Below are 14,131 nucleotides of genomic sequence, written 5' to 3'. Positions count from 1 at the left end.
GCGTGACCTTTCCAACGTGATTACGTAATGCGTTAAGTCATAGATGCGCATCGCAGAGCTAGTGCAAGACGAGCATTTGAAAATTACCTATAGTTTTGCTAGATAAGACCCTTATTCTTTGGCTGGGATTGTGTAGTAGTCCTGGAATGGTTTTGGCGTAAAGTAAATTATCAGGAAATTTTAATTCAGGAGTGAACTGATCTTTCAAAATTAATGTGCGAAGACAACAATTATTTACATTCATAATTTTGAATTAATATATTTTTCTTTTAGTTTTTGGCTATAAAGTGCTATGTCAATCGAAACGTTTTGGTTATAAAGAGACATTAGTCTTTAAACACCACCTGCTGGTCAGAATGAGAACGTCCTTAAGTGACTTTTAATCAATTCTGTAGAATTTCCACCCGAGAGAGAAATATTTCATCAACCGTCCACCCCCCTCACATCCACCTCGGCCATGGAGCCCAGGATACAAAAGCTCAATGCCCTGGAGCCTGTCTGAGAAGAGGTCCTCCCCCTCTCGCTTTCAGGTAGACCAGTGGTCTCAGCTGTATTTTTTGTGCAGCTGATTTTTTTATATAAGCCTGGAAGGCAGCAGCAGTTTTAGGAAGGTTTATAACTTTATACACATACACGTGAATTGAGATTATCAGTTTAACACATTAACAGCCCTAATCACATACTTCTTTGATTTAAAATCGATAATTTACAATTATATATTTTGTACTGCTCATTCTAATCCTTGTTTCTCTTATTTAAAAGGAGTCCAGTCATTCAGTCATGAGAGATCACACCTATAGACCGTATTCCCACCCATCACCACCCAGCAGTGCCCCAAGCCAGGGCCTCCACAGCAAGAAACCCACCAAACAGGGGCAACCTCATCATCCAGTCCGAGATCATCCAGGCCCCCATCCCCGTGGGGCCAAAGGGGGCTGGGATTGCCCATCACCAGCAAACCTCACCAGTGTGCCTTACAGTCAGCAGCACCAGCTCCCTCCACCACAGAGGCACACCGGCCCCTCCAGCAGCCCAGCCACCTCAGTACCTCAGTCCAGATTCAACACAGCACAACCTGACTGGAAAACACAGAGTCGCTCGGGAAAACACGGCAGCAGTGTAAGTAAATGAAGGAGGAATGTTAATTTCTGGGTCAACTATTCCTTTCAAATTTTTGCCCAGTTTTCAAAGAACTAGTCTCAGCCTCAGACAACACACCACTGACTGTGCAAGTGGGCGTTCTTGGCCAGAACAAGCTCCAAGATTTAATATCAGTAGTTAAAAGTCTGGCAACGCAAGACTATAAAATATATAGAGTCTGTATTAATTATCAGTAAAAGCTGAAAAGATCCCTGTTGCAAAAAAAAAATATGCTGGTTAGATATATTTTGAAGCATGGCAGCTGGTTTGAGCTGGTTTAAGCTGGTACTTAGCTGGTCATGTGCTGGTCATGAGCTGGTGTAAGATGGTCATGTGCTGGTCGTAAGCTGGTCCTGAGCAGGAGCTAGTTGCTTAGGACCAGCTTAAACCAGCTAAGGACCATCTTAAACCAGCAGCCATGCTTCAAAACATACCTAACCATGCCTTTTTTCAACAGGGATTACATTTCAGAAAGAAATTCACTTCTATTGAGCTGCTCTTTTGTATTAGTATAGATTTCTGAAAAGTTTGGCCATTTGTTTCTCTACAGGAGACAGGGCGTACCACCTCTGGCCTGGAATCTCAAGAGTCTGTGGGTGGGGAGAGAAAACGGCCAAGTGCATCTAAACATATTAGCCGCCAACGAAGTCCCATCCAGTCATATAGCAGTGCAGAGGGCAGAGTCACAGATTGTTCAGAATGGAGGAGCCCAGAGACTGGGTTAAAGAAACACAATCAGAGAGACTCTGACTCCCCTTCTGAAACCAGCACTCAAACCTCAGACAGAGGTCAGAGGGCACAGAAGTCAGAATTGAAGAAGAGCAGACACTCTAAACACCAGACTGGATTCAAATCCACTCACAAGAGCTCCCTCAGCAAGCTGGACTCTGAACTCTTGAAGCATATTCAGGCCAAGAGGAGGCACAAGGAGCGTTTAAGGAGGAAGGAGAAAAAGAAGGAAGGAGAGCTGTTAGATACAAGAGAACGGATGGAGAAAAAAATGGAGGACAGGAAAAAGAAAAAGATGAAGGACGGAAGAAAGGGGCATGATAAGAAGAACATACATCAAAATGGCCGAAAGTTGGGACAGATAACAAGAAGAGCAAAGGAGGAGAGGAAAAAAGAAATGCATGAAGACAGGAAGAGTGAGACGCCCACCTCAAAATCAGCATCTCCCAATTTAGGAACGTTGTATCCCAGTGATTCTGAACCTCTCCTGGATGACCCACTTTCTGAGCCACTTCATCTCAATCAAAGAGAGGAAGAGTTCTCTCGACATACCTCAGGGTTCACCCCACCATCTACGTCCTCTTCTGTCAATATTAATCATTGTTCTCCATGCCAATTAACCTATGAAGCCAATACTAAAGCCTTAGAGGTTGACGACCAATCAGACTTTTCTGAGCCTGACCATGTAGACACTAGCGATGATGACAGCATAGAGGACCATGATTTTGGTGGGTCCAAACTTACTCTTCCCAATAAGCAGAAGGTTTGTGAAGAAGAACCCATCAGAAGCAAAGAGGGTGTTCTAGGGTTGCATACTGCCCCAGACCTCCTCCCGGCTCACTGCACCTATAGCGAGGAGCTCCTAAGGCTGGACCCACCAACAAGCCCACCTGTTCTGAGCTGGCAGGGCTCTCCAGTGTCAGACTTAGGTGAAGATGAGGAAGGGAAAGAGGGAGATTTGATTAGAGTTCTGAGGAGGCCAGTGCTACAACCTAGTCCAACACACTCATCTCCACTAAGAGACCAAGTGGAGATCAACACCGGAGTCGACTATTGCCACAGTGACCTGGCCAGGTTGTACGGCCTTCCAGAGTCCTCTAAAGCAATAGACACTGAGGAAGAAGATGAAGAAAAGAGAGAAGAAGAGCAGAAAGATAGTAGTCCTGATGCACCAAGCTGCTCCGAGCCCAACAAACCGCACTTGCACCAACTGGACACATTTGAATCAGCAACCTCAGCGATAGGCAGCCATAGATATACTTACAGGGGTGGACCGTTTGGTCGGCCACCCCCTAGTGCTTTAGTTGGGGTGAAATACTCATCATCCTTGTCCTTGGGTCCTGAGATCCACCCTCCAGACCAGCATAGTCCACCTGCCACATCTCCAACTACAGAAATCCCAGATCAGGCCACACCACCATTTGTCCAACTCGCAGAAAAGGACAAAGAGGGTGAAACAGAGGAAGAAAGAATGGAAACCAATGCAAACGAAGATGAAATAGAAGAAGAAAAGGAGGAAGCTGAGGTGCAGAAGATGGATGAACAAATGGAGATCAAAGTAGCTGAATCAGCTGAAGACCCAACCTGCACTTCACTGGAGGAAAAAGAACCTCTGTCTCCTGCCGCCTTGCAGGCTAAACTAGTACAAAGCTGCGAACTACTGCTCAATCAAAACTCCAGCCCTGTTTCAAAGGAAATGAAAGTCAGTGGGTCCACATCTACTGAGAGAGAACAGGAACATGACCGAGCCAGACAGAAAGATCAAGTGAGGTCTCCAAGAAAAGCTGGTAGTGGCATGAAAGGAGAAGACCCTGAAAAGAGTAATGGAGGAGAGGACAAAAAGGATACGGCGAAGGATGAGACAGAGATAAAAGATTCATCCTCTGAAGGTTTAGGTGAGCACTTGGTGGAAATCAAGAACGAACAGCTTGTCCCAGAAAACCAAAAAATTGACTTGAATGATGGAGAAACAGAATCTAAAGAAACTGAAAAAGTAAAAGAGACAGATGTTAAAAAAGAGACCAAGCAAGAAGACACAGTAAAGTCTGGTACATCTGCCACAGCTTCATCTACACCTGCCACAACCAACACACAAACCTCTGTTACTGTGACACCCTCCAGTAGACCTCTGCTCCTGGAGCGGGTCAATCTCCTTAATCTGCAGGAGTTGTCTAAAATTCCCTTGAAAGAACTGAAGATCCGTTTGGTCAAGGTTGAGAGCAAAGGTCGGCAGACTTTCATCGCCTCAGAGATCGAGCAGAAGACCATGCCACTCAATGCCATCAACATCAAAAATAGCGCAGCCGAGGTCATACAAGCCTGCAAGTAAGTTCACATCTGATTTAGACCTCAGATTATTCTGACTCACTTAATAGTTATTAGTGCTTGCTAAGGCTAAATGGCTATAAAGCTAAAGGCTAGATTTCATGGACTGACAGTGAAGGCACCTGGGCCATTTCCAAAAACAGAACATAATAGAGTTAGGGTTGGGCTCGTTTAACTTTGGCCCATAATCAACCACCTAGCAACCACCTTAAGGCTGGATTACACTACATGATTTTTGCCCACGTTTCCCCCACAGTCTAAACAAGTTGATGCTAGTTGCTGGAAGTCATAGCCAGTCTACAGATTAGGGTTGACAGATTCCATAGAAAATTGCGTAGTGTATGATGGTCACAGACTCCAAATTTTCAGCTTCAGACTATGATTCCATCCATCCATCCAGTTGATATTTTCAGCCCATTTTAGAACAACATGGTGCATGTTTCTGAGTGAGTTTGTTGTGATTGGAACAACTTGAAAGTCTGGTAGTGTATGATCCCTCAGTTGTGTAGTGTATGATGCCCAGTTTTCCTTTTTGACTATTTACAATGCCAGTAAGTGTATGATGCCTGGTGTTTTAAAGGGGTGCTATTATGCTTTTTCACTTCTTGAATTTTAGTCAATGTGTGGTGTGTATCTTTGGGCATAAAAAAGATCTACAAAGTTACAAATTTCAAAGTCTACTCCAAAGGGAGATATTTAATTTGTAAAAAATCTCTTTCCAAGAATGAACAGCTCCTTTGGACTACAGCGTTTGTTTTCCGCATCCAATGATGTCACAACACGGTCCATTAGAATATCATTAAATTAAATCCTGCCTACGGAAATTCAAATTGTTGGAGGAAGGGTAGGGACGAGGTGGGGGATTAGCCATACTTTAGCGATGCAGCGTGGAGAGCCGCTTCAACATGCCGCAGAGCGGCGGAGATAAACACAGGCATAAACTAGAGTGGCCACTTCAGAGCAGTAACGCGTCACAGACGTGTGCAGTACAGGGGGTCGAAACACATGCCGAAGATCTACTCCGGTTGCCGTGTCGGAGCCGTAACGCACTGCAGACGTGTGCAGTGTGTGGTAAGAGATTTATTCATCATACAGTGTAGATAACTTCACTTACAACGCGAGTGTTTTTTAAAATGCATAAACTTGCACTAGAATACACTAGGCTGATCATCGATGATGTTTTTTGATAATGTTAGGCTGCTTTTAGCCTTATGCTGGAGCTGGTTTCGGGCAATGAGTCTAAGTATGTAAAATAATCAAATAAATTAGCATGATAATATAATGTATCGGCGATCTCTCTGGCAGAGAATAGGACTCAACACTACTGTGGCGTATTAATTACTCACCCTCCATGCATCCTAGGTGTATATGACTTCCTTCTTTCAGACGAATGCAATCAGAGTCTAATAAAGTGCATCCATCCATAATAAAAAGTGCCTCACACAGCTCCCAGGCATCTCCTGTAGCGAATCAATGCGTTTTTGTAAGAAAAATATCCATATTTAAAACATAAGATTCACTATTAATCTGGCTTGCGCTAACTGCTTTGAAAAGGGGCGTGGCAGTTCTGAAACACCGTCTAAGCTGTTCGCCAATCGCAACACACTGGGATAGCTAACCGATCATGACACATTTCCTTTTTCTGGAAGGCGGGCCTTCATTAAACCCGGAACTAATCGAGCTATTTGTCTCAGGCTGAGGAGAAAGGTATTGTAATAATGTAAATTATGTGAAAAACAATGTGTTTTTCAAACCACCAAGCATAAAAGCACATTCTAGTACATCCCCCAAAGCAAAATCAAGACTTTGAAAAAGAGCATAATAGGACCCCTTTAAAAATCGGTTCAGATTTTAGTCATGTAGTGTGACTTTTAAATGTCATGTAGTTCCAGCTTTTAGTAATGCATACCAGTGTGCCAAAAGAACTACTCAGCAGCCACACTTCTCCACCCTAGTACCTTTTTACGGCATCCTAGCGTCATACCATTGTTTAATAGTCTAAACTTATTATTATTCTGACTTTAATGGGGAATATGAACCACATGAAGTTTTATCTGTTCTTTCTTTCTTTGCATTTACACATATACCCTTTCTGTTTCTGTGACAGAGGGGCAAACATCAAGAGCAAGTTTCGGGAGTCATACCTGCTTCCAGCATTTTCAGTGAAACCTGACCTGTCCACCGAGATTCCTATTCCCAGAGAGAAACTGAACCCTCCAACACCGAGCATTTATGTGAGTTAAAGCCAATCAGTTCATAAGGCATAAAGTTTATTAAAGGAAAAGTTCAATTGCAGAACAAAAATTGACACATAATTTACTCACCCCCTTGTCATCTAAGATGTCTGTGTCTTTCTTCAGTCGTAAAGAAATTGTTTTTTGAGGAAAACATTTCAGGATATCTCTCCATATAGTGGACTTCAACGGTGCCCCTGAGTTTGAACTTCCAAAATGCAGCTTTAAAGGGCTCTAAATGATCCCAGCTGAGGAAGAAGGGTTTTATCTAGCAAAACGATTGGTCATTTTCTAAACAATGTGACAATATATATACTTTTTAAGCTCAAATGCTCGTCCTGTCTAGCTCGGCGTGAACTCTGTGTATTCCAGTTCAAGACAGTTAGGGTATGTTGAAAAGCTTTTTCTTCTCCAACTTCAAAATCGTTCTACATCTTCTTTGCATGTTCACTTTGTAAACACTGGATTGGTACTTCTGCAGTGATGTAGGACAATTTTGATGTTGGAGGAGAATATGAGATGGGAGTTTTTCGACATACCATAACTGTATTGAACCAGAATACACAGAGTTCACGCAGAGCTAGACAAGACAAGCATTTGAGGTTAAAAAGTATCACTTTGTTAGACCCTTCTTCCTCGTCGAAGCTGCATTTAAACTGCATTTTGGAAGTTCAAACTCACGGGCACCATAGAAGTCCACTATATGGAGAGAAATCCTGAAATCATTTTTTATCGACTGAAGAAAGACACGAACATCTTGGATGACAAGGGGTGAGTAAATTATCTGTTAACTTTAATGGTGACCTATTATGCCCCTTTTTACAAGATGTAAAATAGGTCTCTGATATCACCAGTGTGTGTATGTGAAGTTTTAGCTCAAAATACCTGACAGAAAATTTTTATAGCTTTTTAAAATTGTTACTTTTAGGGTATGAGTCAAAACGTGCCGTTTTTTGTTTGTCCCTTTAAATGCAAATGAGCTGGTGTTCCCGGTCCCCGTTTTCAGAAGAGGGCGGAGCTTCATGAGCCGACAAAACCAAAACAGGACAATTTCGTGCACTGAAAAAGTCAGAAAGTTGGAATCGGTTCAAAATTGATTCCAGGTTGATTGTACTGTGCATAATATTTGTGCATTTATGAATTACATAGACAGGGAGCACGGCACAGTAAAAATAACAACATAGCTGGGCTCATGGTGTCTTTGCGTGCTATCACAAACTTTTTAAGTCCCACTTGTGATTATGAGCTCAACAAATTCAAGTGGTCAACTTTACATTTATAATTTATTATACAGTATACTCTATCAGACATTAGTTTATATGGATATATTACACTGTAAAAAACAATTTGTTGAGTCAAAATAATTTGTAACCTGGCTGCCTTAAAATTTTAAGTTCAGTCAAGTCAAAAACAGTTTATTCAACTTGAAATGTTAAATTATACTAAGTGACAACTTAGATATTTGAGTTGAATCAACTTAAAATTTTAAGGCAGCTGGGTTACTTACCCATCTGTTAAGTTTAGCAAACACAAATATCTAAGTTGTTGCCTAGTACAACTTAACATTTCAAGTTGACTAAACTTATTTTATTTGACTGAGATTAAAATTTTAAGGCAGCAGTGTAACAAATTATTTTAAGCTGACTCAACAAATTGTGTTTTTTTTTTTTTTACAGTGTGGAGGTCTTTATGGTTGTTGTACCAGAGACAACAACCATTAAAGTTGTCTGATTGTGTCATAGTCTGTTATTCTAACTTTGTTTTTGTGTTTTTGTATTTTAGCTAGAGAGTAAAAGAGATGCTTTTTCTCCGGTACTGCTGCAATTCTGCACAGACTCTAAAAATGCTGTTACTGTCATCAGAGGATTGGCTGGATCCCTCCGTCTCAGTGAGAAAATATATCACACACACAGTATGTCTACATTAATCCCAGAACATTTGAAAACAATGTTTTTCTGGTAGATCTGGGTCTGTTTTCCACTAAATCCCTGGTGGAGGCCAACTCTGAGCATGCAGTGGAAGTGAGGACTCAGGTGCAGCAACCTGCGGATGAGAACTGGAACCATTCAGGATCCGCCCAGACCTGGCCCTGCGAAAGCAGCAGATCTCACACCACCATTGCTAAATATGCACAGTACCAAGCGTCCAGTTTCCAGGAGAGCTTACAGGTAAACGTCGTTACCATGAGGGCCTCAGTGGCATCAGAAAACAACACCGTCTCACACTCAGCTGGAGTTGCAGATCCTAAGTCTCAACGGGAAACATACTGGTGATGGCGTAACAGTCTCACCCAGTAAAGTCATAATCAATGAAATGACAAATGATTACGTGAAATGTCCCTTGTCCTCCTTCTCAGGGGAAGGGTATTGCAGTTTGATGGTGATCAGGGTCCAGGCAATCGCCTGGAAGTGCTAGGTACACAGAGACACACATACACTCTAAGTGAAATATAAGATAAAAGTGAAAGTTGTCCTTTTTTTTTAGGAAGAGAAAGACAGTGAAGATGAGGATGAAGAAGCCAAATCAGAGAATAAAACTGTGACAAAATCCAACTCCCAAGGAAATGCTGCGACTTCTATCACCACATCCAGGTAAAGACAACGTTTAATGGTTCATCTGTCATATAACAATACATATAGATTGTTATTATGACGACCAGATTGAATTTTATTTATTTTTTTAAATGCTGTCTCTAAAAAGTTTATTTTTTTAACAGTTCAGAGCAGAAAGCCATTGGAAAAATCATTAAATTTGGAACCAACATTGACCTATCAGACCCAAAACGGTGAGAGATTTTCTCTTTGATATAACTGTGACATTAGTTTGTCATTTATAAAATAATGTTGTTAGATCACTGTGGTTTTACGAGTGTCGTTATTACTTGCACTGGTGTGAGTACAGGACTGTGGGTTCTTGTTTTCAGGTGGAAGCTGCAGCTGCAGGAGCTGTTGAAGTTGCCTGCGTTCATGCGTGTTTCCTCCAGCGCGAACATGCTGAGTCATGTTGGCCACACTATACTGGGCATGAACACAGTCCAGCTTTATATGAAGGTCCCTGGCAGCCGCACACCAGGTCAGTGTATACACACGAGGTATTTGTGCATTTGAGAGTTCTGTAACCCTCACTAACTTCCTTAGATTTGAAATGAAGACATTATTGAATTCATTTATCAAGTTGTTTTCCTTGTGGAGTTTCTTGACAGGTTTTACCATATTTCAGAAGTTTTTTTTTCCCTCTCCATAGAGATACATGTTTCATTTAATTTTATTTTTTAAAAATTATTATCATGCAAAATTTAGTTTATGATGTTCTGTGAAATATGACCTGGATGTTTAAAATAAAACAAAACAAAACAAAACAATACATGGTCACAAACCTATAGTCTGTGTATGTATTCATTTCAGTATGCAAAACAAAAATTATATTTTTGTGACCTGAACACACATTTGATTACTTATATTTGTTTAAAAAACAATAGGCCTTATTTTCCATTATGCTAAATAGAATTTACAATATTTATAATAGTTTTTGTGAAATTTGACCTGGACATACTAAAAAAATAAAAAAATAAAATAAATAAAATAAAATAAAATAAAAATATATAGATCATTTTATTTTATTTGTATAAATTCATTCTGTGTGCTCTGTATGCAAAATAGAAATGTTGATATTTTTGTGACCTGGACGTTAAAAAAATGACTGGAATGACTGTTATAGTTATATATATATTTACCTTTGAGTACTTATTATTTTCCATTATGCTAAATATAATTTATAATTATTTCTATATTTTTATAATAATAAATATAATTATAAATATAATTATATAATATATTTTTGTGAAATGTGACTTGGACATGTTAAAAATAAAATAAATAAACTAAAATAAAATTTAAAAGGCCTTATTTTCTATTACGCTAAATAGAATTTATAATTATTTATAATAGTTTTTGTTAAATGTGACCTAGACATGTTAAAAAAAATCTGGAATAATTTTCTTTTTTTTTTTTTTTTTTTTTTTTTTAACTTTTGACTACTTATATTTGTTATATTTTCCATTATGCTAAATAAAATGTATAATTATTTATAATATTTTTGTGAAATGTGACCTGGACATGTTAAAAATAATAAAATAAAATAAAACCTTGATAAAAATCTGAAATTATTTTATTTTATTATTTTTTTAACCTTTGATTACTTCTATTTGTTTTTTTTAAAAAGTCTTATTTTCTATTATGCTAAATAGAATTTATAATTATTTATAATGTTAAATGTGATCTGGACATTTTAAAAATAAAATAAAATAAAATAAAAATATCAGATCACACATATTTTATTTTATTGTGACCTAGACATGTTAAAAATAAAATAAAATAAAATAAAAATATCAGATCATACATATTTAATTTTATTTTTATCAATTCATTCTTCATTTTCTGTATGCAAAATAGAAATTTTGATATTTTTGTGACCTTGACAAAAATTTTTTTTTTTTACCTTTAATTACTTCTATTTGTTTTTTAAAAGGGCCTTATTTTCTATTATGCTAAATAGAATTTATAATTATTTATAATATTAAATGTGACCCAGACATGTGAAAAATAAAATAATATAAAAATATCAGATCATACATATTTTATTTTATTTTCATAAATTCATTCTTCATTTTCTGTATGCAAAATAGAAATTATAATATTAAATAATATAATATTAAAATATTGTGAATCTTATTAAAAATATGGAATCATTCTATTTTTTCCCCCTTACGATTACTTGTAATCGTTTTAAAAATATGCCTCATTTTTCATTATGCTAAAAAGAATGTATAATTACTTAATAATATTTTTGTCACTTGGACACGTTAAAAATTAAAACAAATTAAAATAAAAATCATATCACGTGACCGTGTTTAAAATAAAATTAAAATATCACTATCAGAGTTGATTTTATTTTTATTTTAACCAAAATAAGCCTTATTTTTATTACATTACATAGACTTTGTTAAAATCTGACTTCAACATGTTTAAAATAAAACAACACAAAACCTTTTTAAAAACCGAAAGTCTGATTTCCTCTCTCTAGGACATCAGGAAAATAATAACTTCTGTTCAGTGAACATCAATATTGGCCCTGGAGACTGTGAGTGGTTTGCCGTCCATGAACACTACTGGAAAGCCATCAGTGACATATGCGAAAAGTAAGTTTTGGATCACACACGTCAGTTATTTTTATGACTTAGCGATGACATAGCGATGTGATTAAACATAAAGCAATATGTCTTCTGCATGTAAGGCACGGCGTGGACTATCTGACAGGCTCGTGGTGGCCGGTTTTGGAGGATCTGTACCGTTCAAACATCCCAGTGTACCGCTTCATTCAGAGACCCGGTGACCTGGTGTGGATCAACGCTGGCACTGTGCACTGGGTCCAGGCCGTGGGCTGGTGCAACAACATTGCCTGGAACGTGGGTCCTTTAAACGGTGAGTCAATAGGGGGCGCCAAAGACAAACGTCAGACATTTACTGTAAATGTATTTGGCATTGCTTCATGCCTCATGTCTTCCCAGCCTATCAATACCAGCTGGCTCTTGAACGCTTTGAGTGGAACGAGATCAAGAAAGTCAAATCAATCGTCCCCATGATTCACGTGTCCTGGAACGTCGCCCGCACACTCAAGATCACAGACCCAAACACATTCAAGATGATCAAGTGAGTGCGGCGCTGAGAGATTCTGACATTGAGACCTAGTTTCAATGATTTTATAGTTCCATCTCCGTCTTGTCTTGCAGACATTGTCTCCTTCAGTCCATCAAACACATTCAGATTTTGAGGGACCAGCTGGTGTCGGCAGGGAAGAAGATCTCTTATCAGAGCAGGGTGAAGGATGAGCCGGCGTACTACTGCAACGAGTGCGACGTGAGGACCGCCCAATATGGCAAATAATATTCCGTCATGAGATATTGCGTCTTGTTGATGTACATGATTGTGTGTGTGTGAACAGGTGGAGGTGTTTAACCTGCTGTTTGTGACCAGTGAAAACAGCAGTAGGAAGACGTATGTGGTTCACTGTGAGGACTGCGCTCGGGAGCGGAGCCCCAGTCTGAGCGGGGTGGTGGTGCTGGAGCAGTATCGCATCAATGAGCTCATGAACACATATGATAATTTCACCCTGGTAAGACAAACACTCTCTTACACACTAATGTGAAAATGTAAATGTAGTAATATTTTATTTTATTTATTGTTTTTATTTAAAAAACAAAACAGCTTTACTTTTGGTATGCTAGAATTGTTTCGTTAAATGTGACTGGACCATGTTCAAAATAAAAATTAAATAAAAAAAAAAGAATAAAATAAAATGTAATTATATTTTATTATTTAATTGTATTATTATTTAATATTAAAATTTTGTATTTAAAAAAAAATAAAAATAAAAATGGTCAATGGACATATGTCCCGAGATCGAATCCTGCCTCGTGGACCTTTCCTGATCCCACCACCCCAACCCCCTCCCCCACCCCCTCTCTCCAACTCACTTCCTGTCGTACCCCTTAATTTTCATTATGCTAAATAAAATTGGTTATTTTATTTCATTATTATTATTATTATTATTTAATATTTTAAATAGGCTTGATTTTCATTACGCTAAACAGAATTTGTGAATTGTGACAACACATTTAAAATAAAATATAATAATAGAAAATATATATTTTTATTTAAAAATAGGCTTAATTTTCATTATGCAATTATTATTATTTAATATTTTAAATAGGCTTGATTTTTATTATGGTAAACAGAATTTGTGAACTGTGACCATGGCAAGTTTAAAATAAAATAAAATAAAATAATAATAAAATCAATGATTTTATTTGAAGTATATCAATATGTAATGCTATTTTTTATTTTATTTTATTTTTTTAATTTTTAGAAAACAGCCTTCATTTTCAGTGTGCATAATATAATTTAAAATATGAAATGTGAGCTAGGCATGTTTAAAACAAATTATGTAATTAAAAAAAAATTTAACAGGCTTGATTTTCATTTTGTTAAACAGAATTTGTCAGAGTTTGGCTGTGAAAATGAAATAAAAATTAGATATTATTTTATTGTAAAAAACAAAAATAGGCTGCTCAATTTTCATTACGCAAAATTGATTTATTTTATTTTTTATATTTTATTATTTTTGTGAAATGTTTCCTGGACATACAAAATGTAAAAAATAAATAAAATGAAATAATCCATCAATGACATCGTCATTGACCACTATGATCTTATATGTCCATTTTAAACCTGTAAACTGAAATTATTTTCACAGCAATTATAATGCATGAGTTTTCTCTTCGCAGGCTCCAGTCCCGTGCTGTAGGTGAACTTGATGTCTAAAACTACACAGCCATAACCAAATCTCCCACCCTCCTGCCCCAAAACAGCGGCACAAACATTATGTTCTCCTTTTTTCATTCTTTTTTTTTTTTTTTTTTTTTTTTTAACAAAACCACTACTGCAAACTTACAGAACAGCCACTCAAATCGCTGTGTACTTCACATTGTTTACAATACTATAAGCAGATGTCTCTCCAGCGCAGTCGTCTTCCCCTCAGCCAGCTACTGACGGGACATCTGATAGTTCGTGTGCTCCTGATTACAGAACGACTATAGAGTGGTGCTACATCATTGGACTTGAACAATAACGTGGAACTTGGCGATC

General features: G+C 37.8%; 1 protein-coding gene across 6 annotated transcripts in view; it reads left to right on the top strand.

The window, feature by feature from the left end:
* Positions 1-13,907, top strand: part of kdm6bb (lysine (K)-specific demethylase 6B, b) — a 36,126-nt gene extending 22,219 nt beyond the window's left edge. For 5 of the 6 annotated variants that reach the window (XM_051121086.1, XM_051121084.1, XM_051121088.1 and 2 more), the window contains 15 exons: positions 396-530; positions 763-1,119; positions 1,691-4,194; positions 6,302-6,428; positions 8,211-8,316; positions 8,391-8,596; positions 8,913-9,019; positions 9,145-9,213; positions 9,352-9,500; positions 11,511-11,625; positions 11,721-11,908; positions 11,995-12,136; positions 12,217-12,343; positions 12,429-12,599; positions 13,771-13,907. In XM_051121086.1, coding sequence (XP_050977043.1) covers positions 396-530; positions 763-1,119; positions 1,691-4,194; positions 6,302-6,428; positions 8,211-8,316; positions 8,391-8,596; positions 8,913-9,019; positions 9,145-9,213; positions 9,352-9,500; positions 11,511-11,625; positions 11,721-11,908; positions 11,995-12,136; positions 12,217-12,343; positions 12,429-12,599; positions 13,771-13,794 — 4,527 coding nt within the window. In that variant the 3' untranslated portion in view covers positions 13,795-13,907. The remainder of the gene's footprint in view (positions 1-395; positions 531-762; positions 1,120-1,690; positions 4,195-6,301; positions 6,429-8,210; positions 8,317-8,390; positions 8,597-8,912; positions 9,020-9,144; positions 9,214-9,351; positions 9,501-11,510; positions 11,626-11,720; positions 11,909-11,994; positions 12,137-12,216; positions 12,344-12,428; positions 12,600-13,770) is intronic. The other variant, XM_051121089.1, reaches the window with a different exon arrangement.
* The last annotated feature ends 224 nt before the right edge of the window (positions 13,908-14,131 follow it).

The sequence above is a fragment of the Labeo rohita genome, chromosome 10 (assembly GCF_022985175.1).
Source record: "Labeo rohita strain BAU-BD-2019 chromosome 10, IGBB_LRoh.1.0, whole genome shotgun sequence".
Taxonomy (NCBI): Eukaryota; Metazoa; Chordata; class Actinopteri; order Cypriniformes; family Cyprinidae; genus Labeo; species Labeo rohita.
This window is presented reverse-complemented; position numbering and strand designations above follow the sequence as displayed.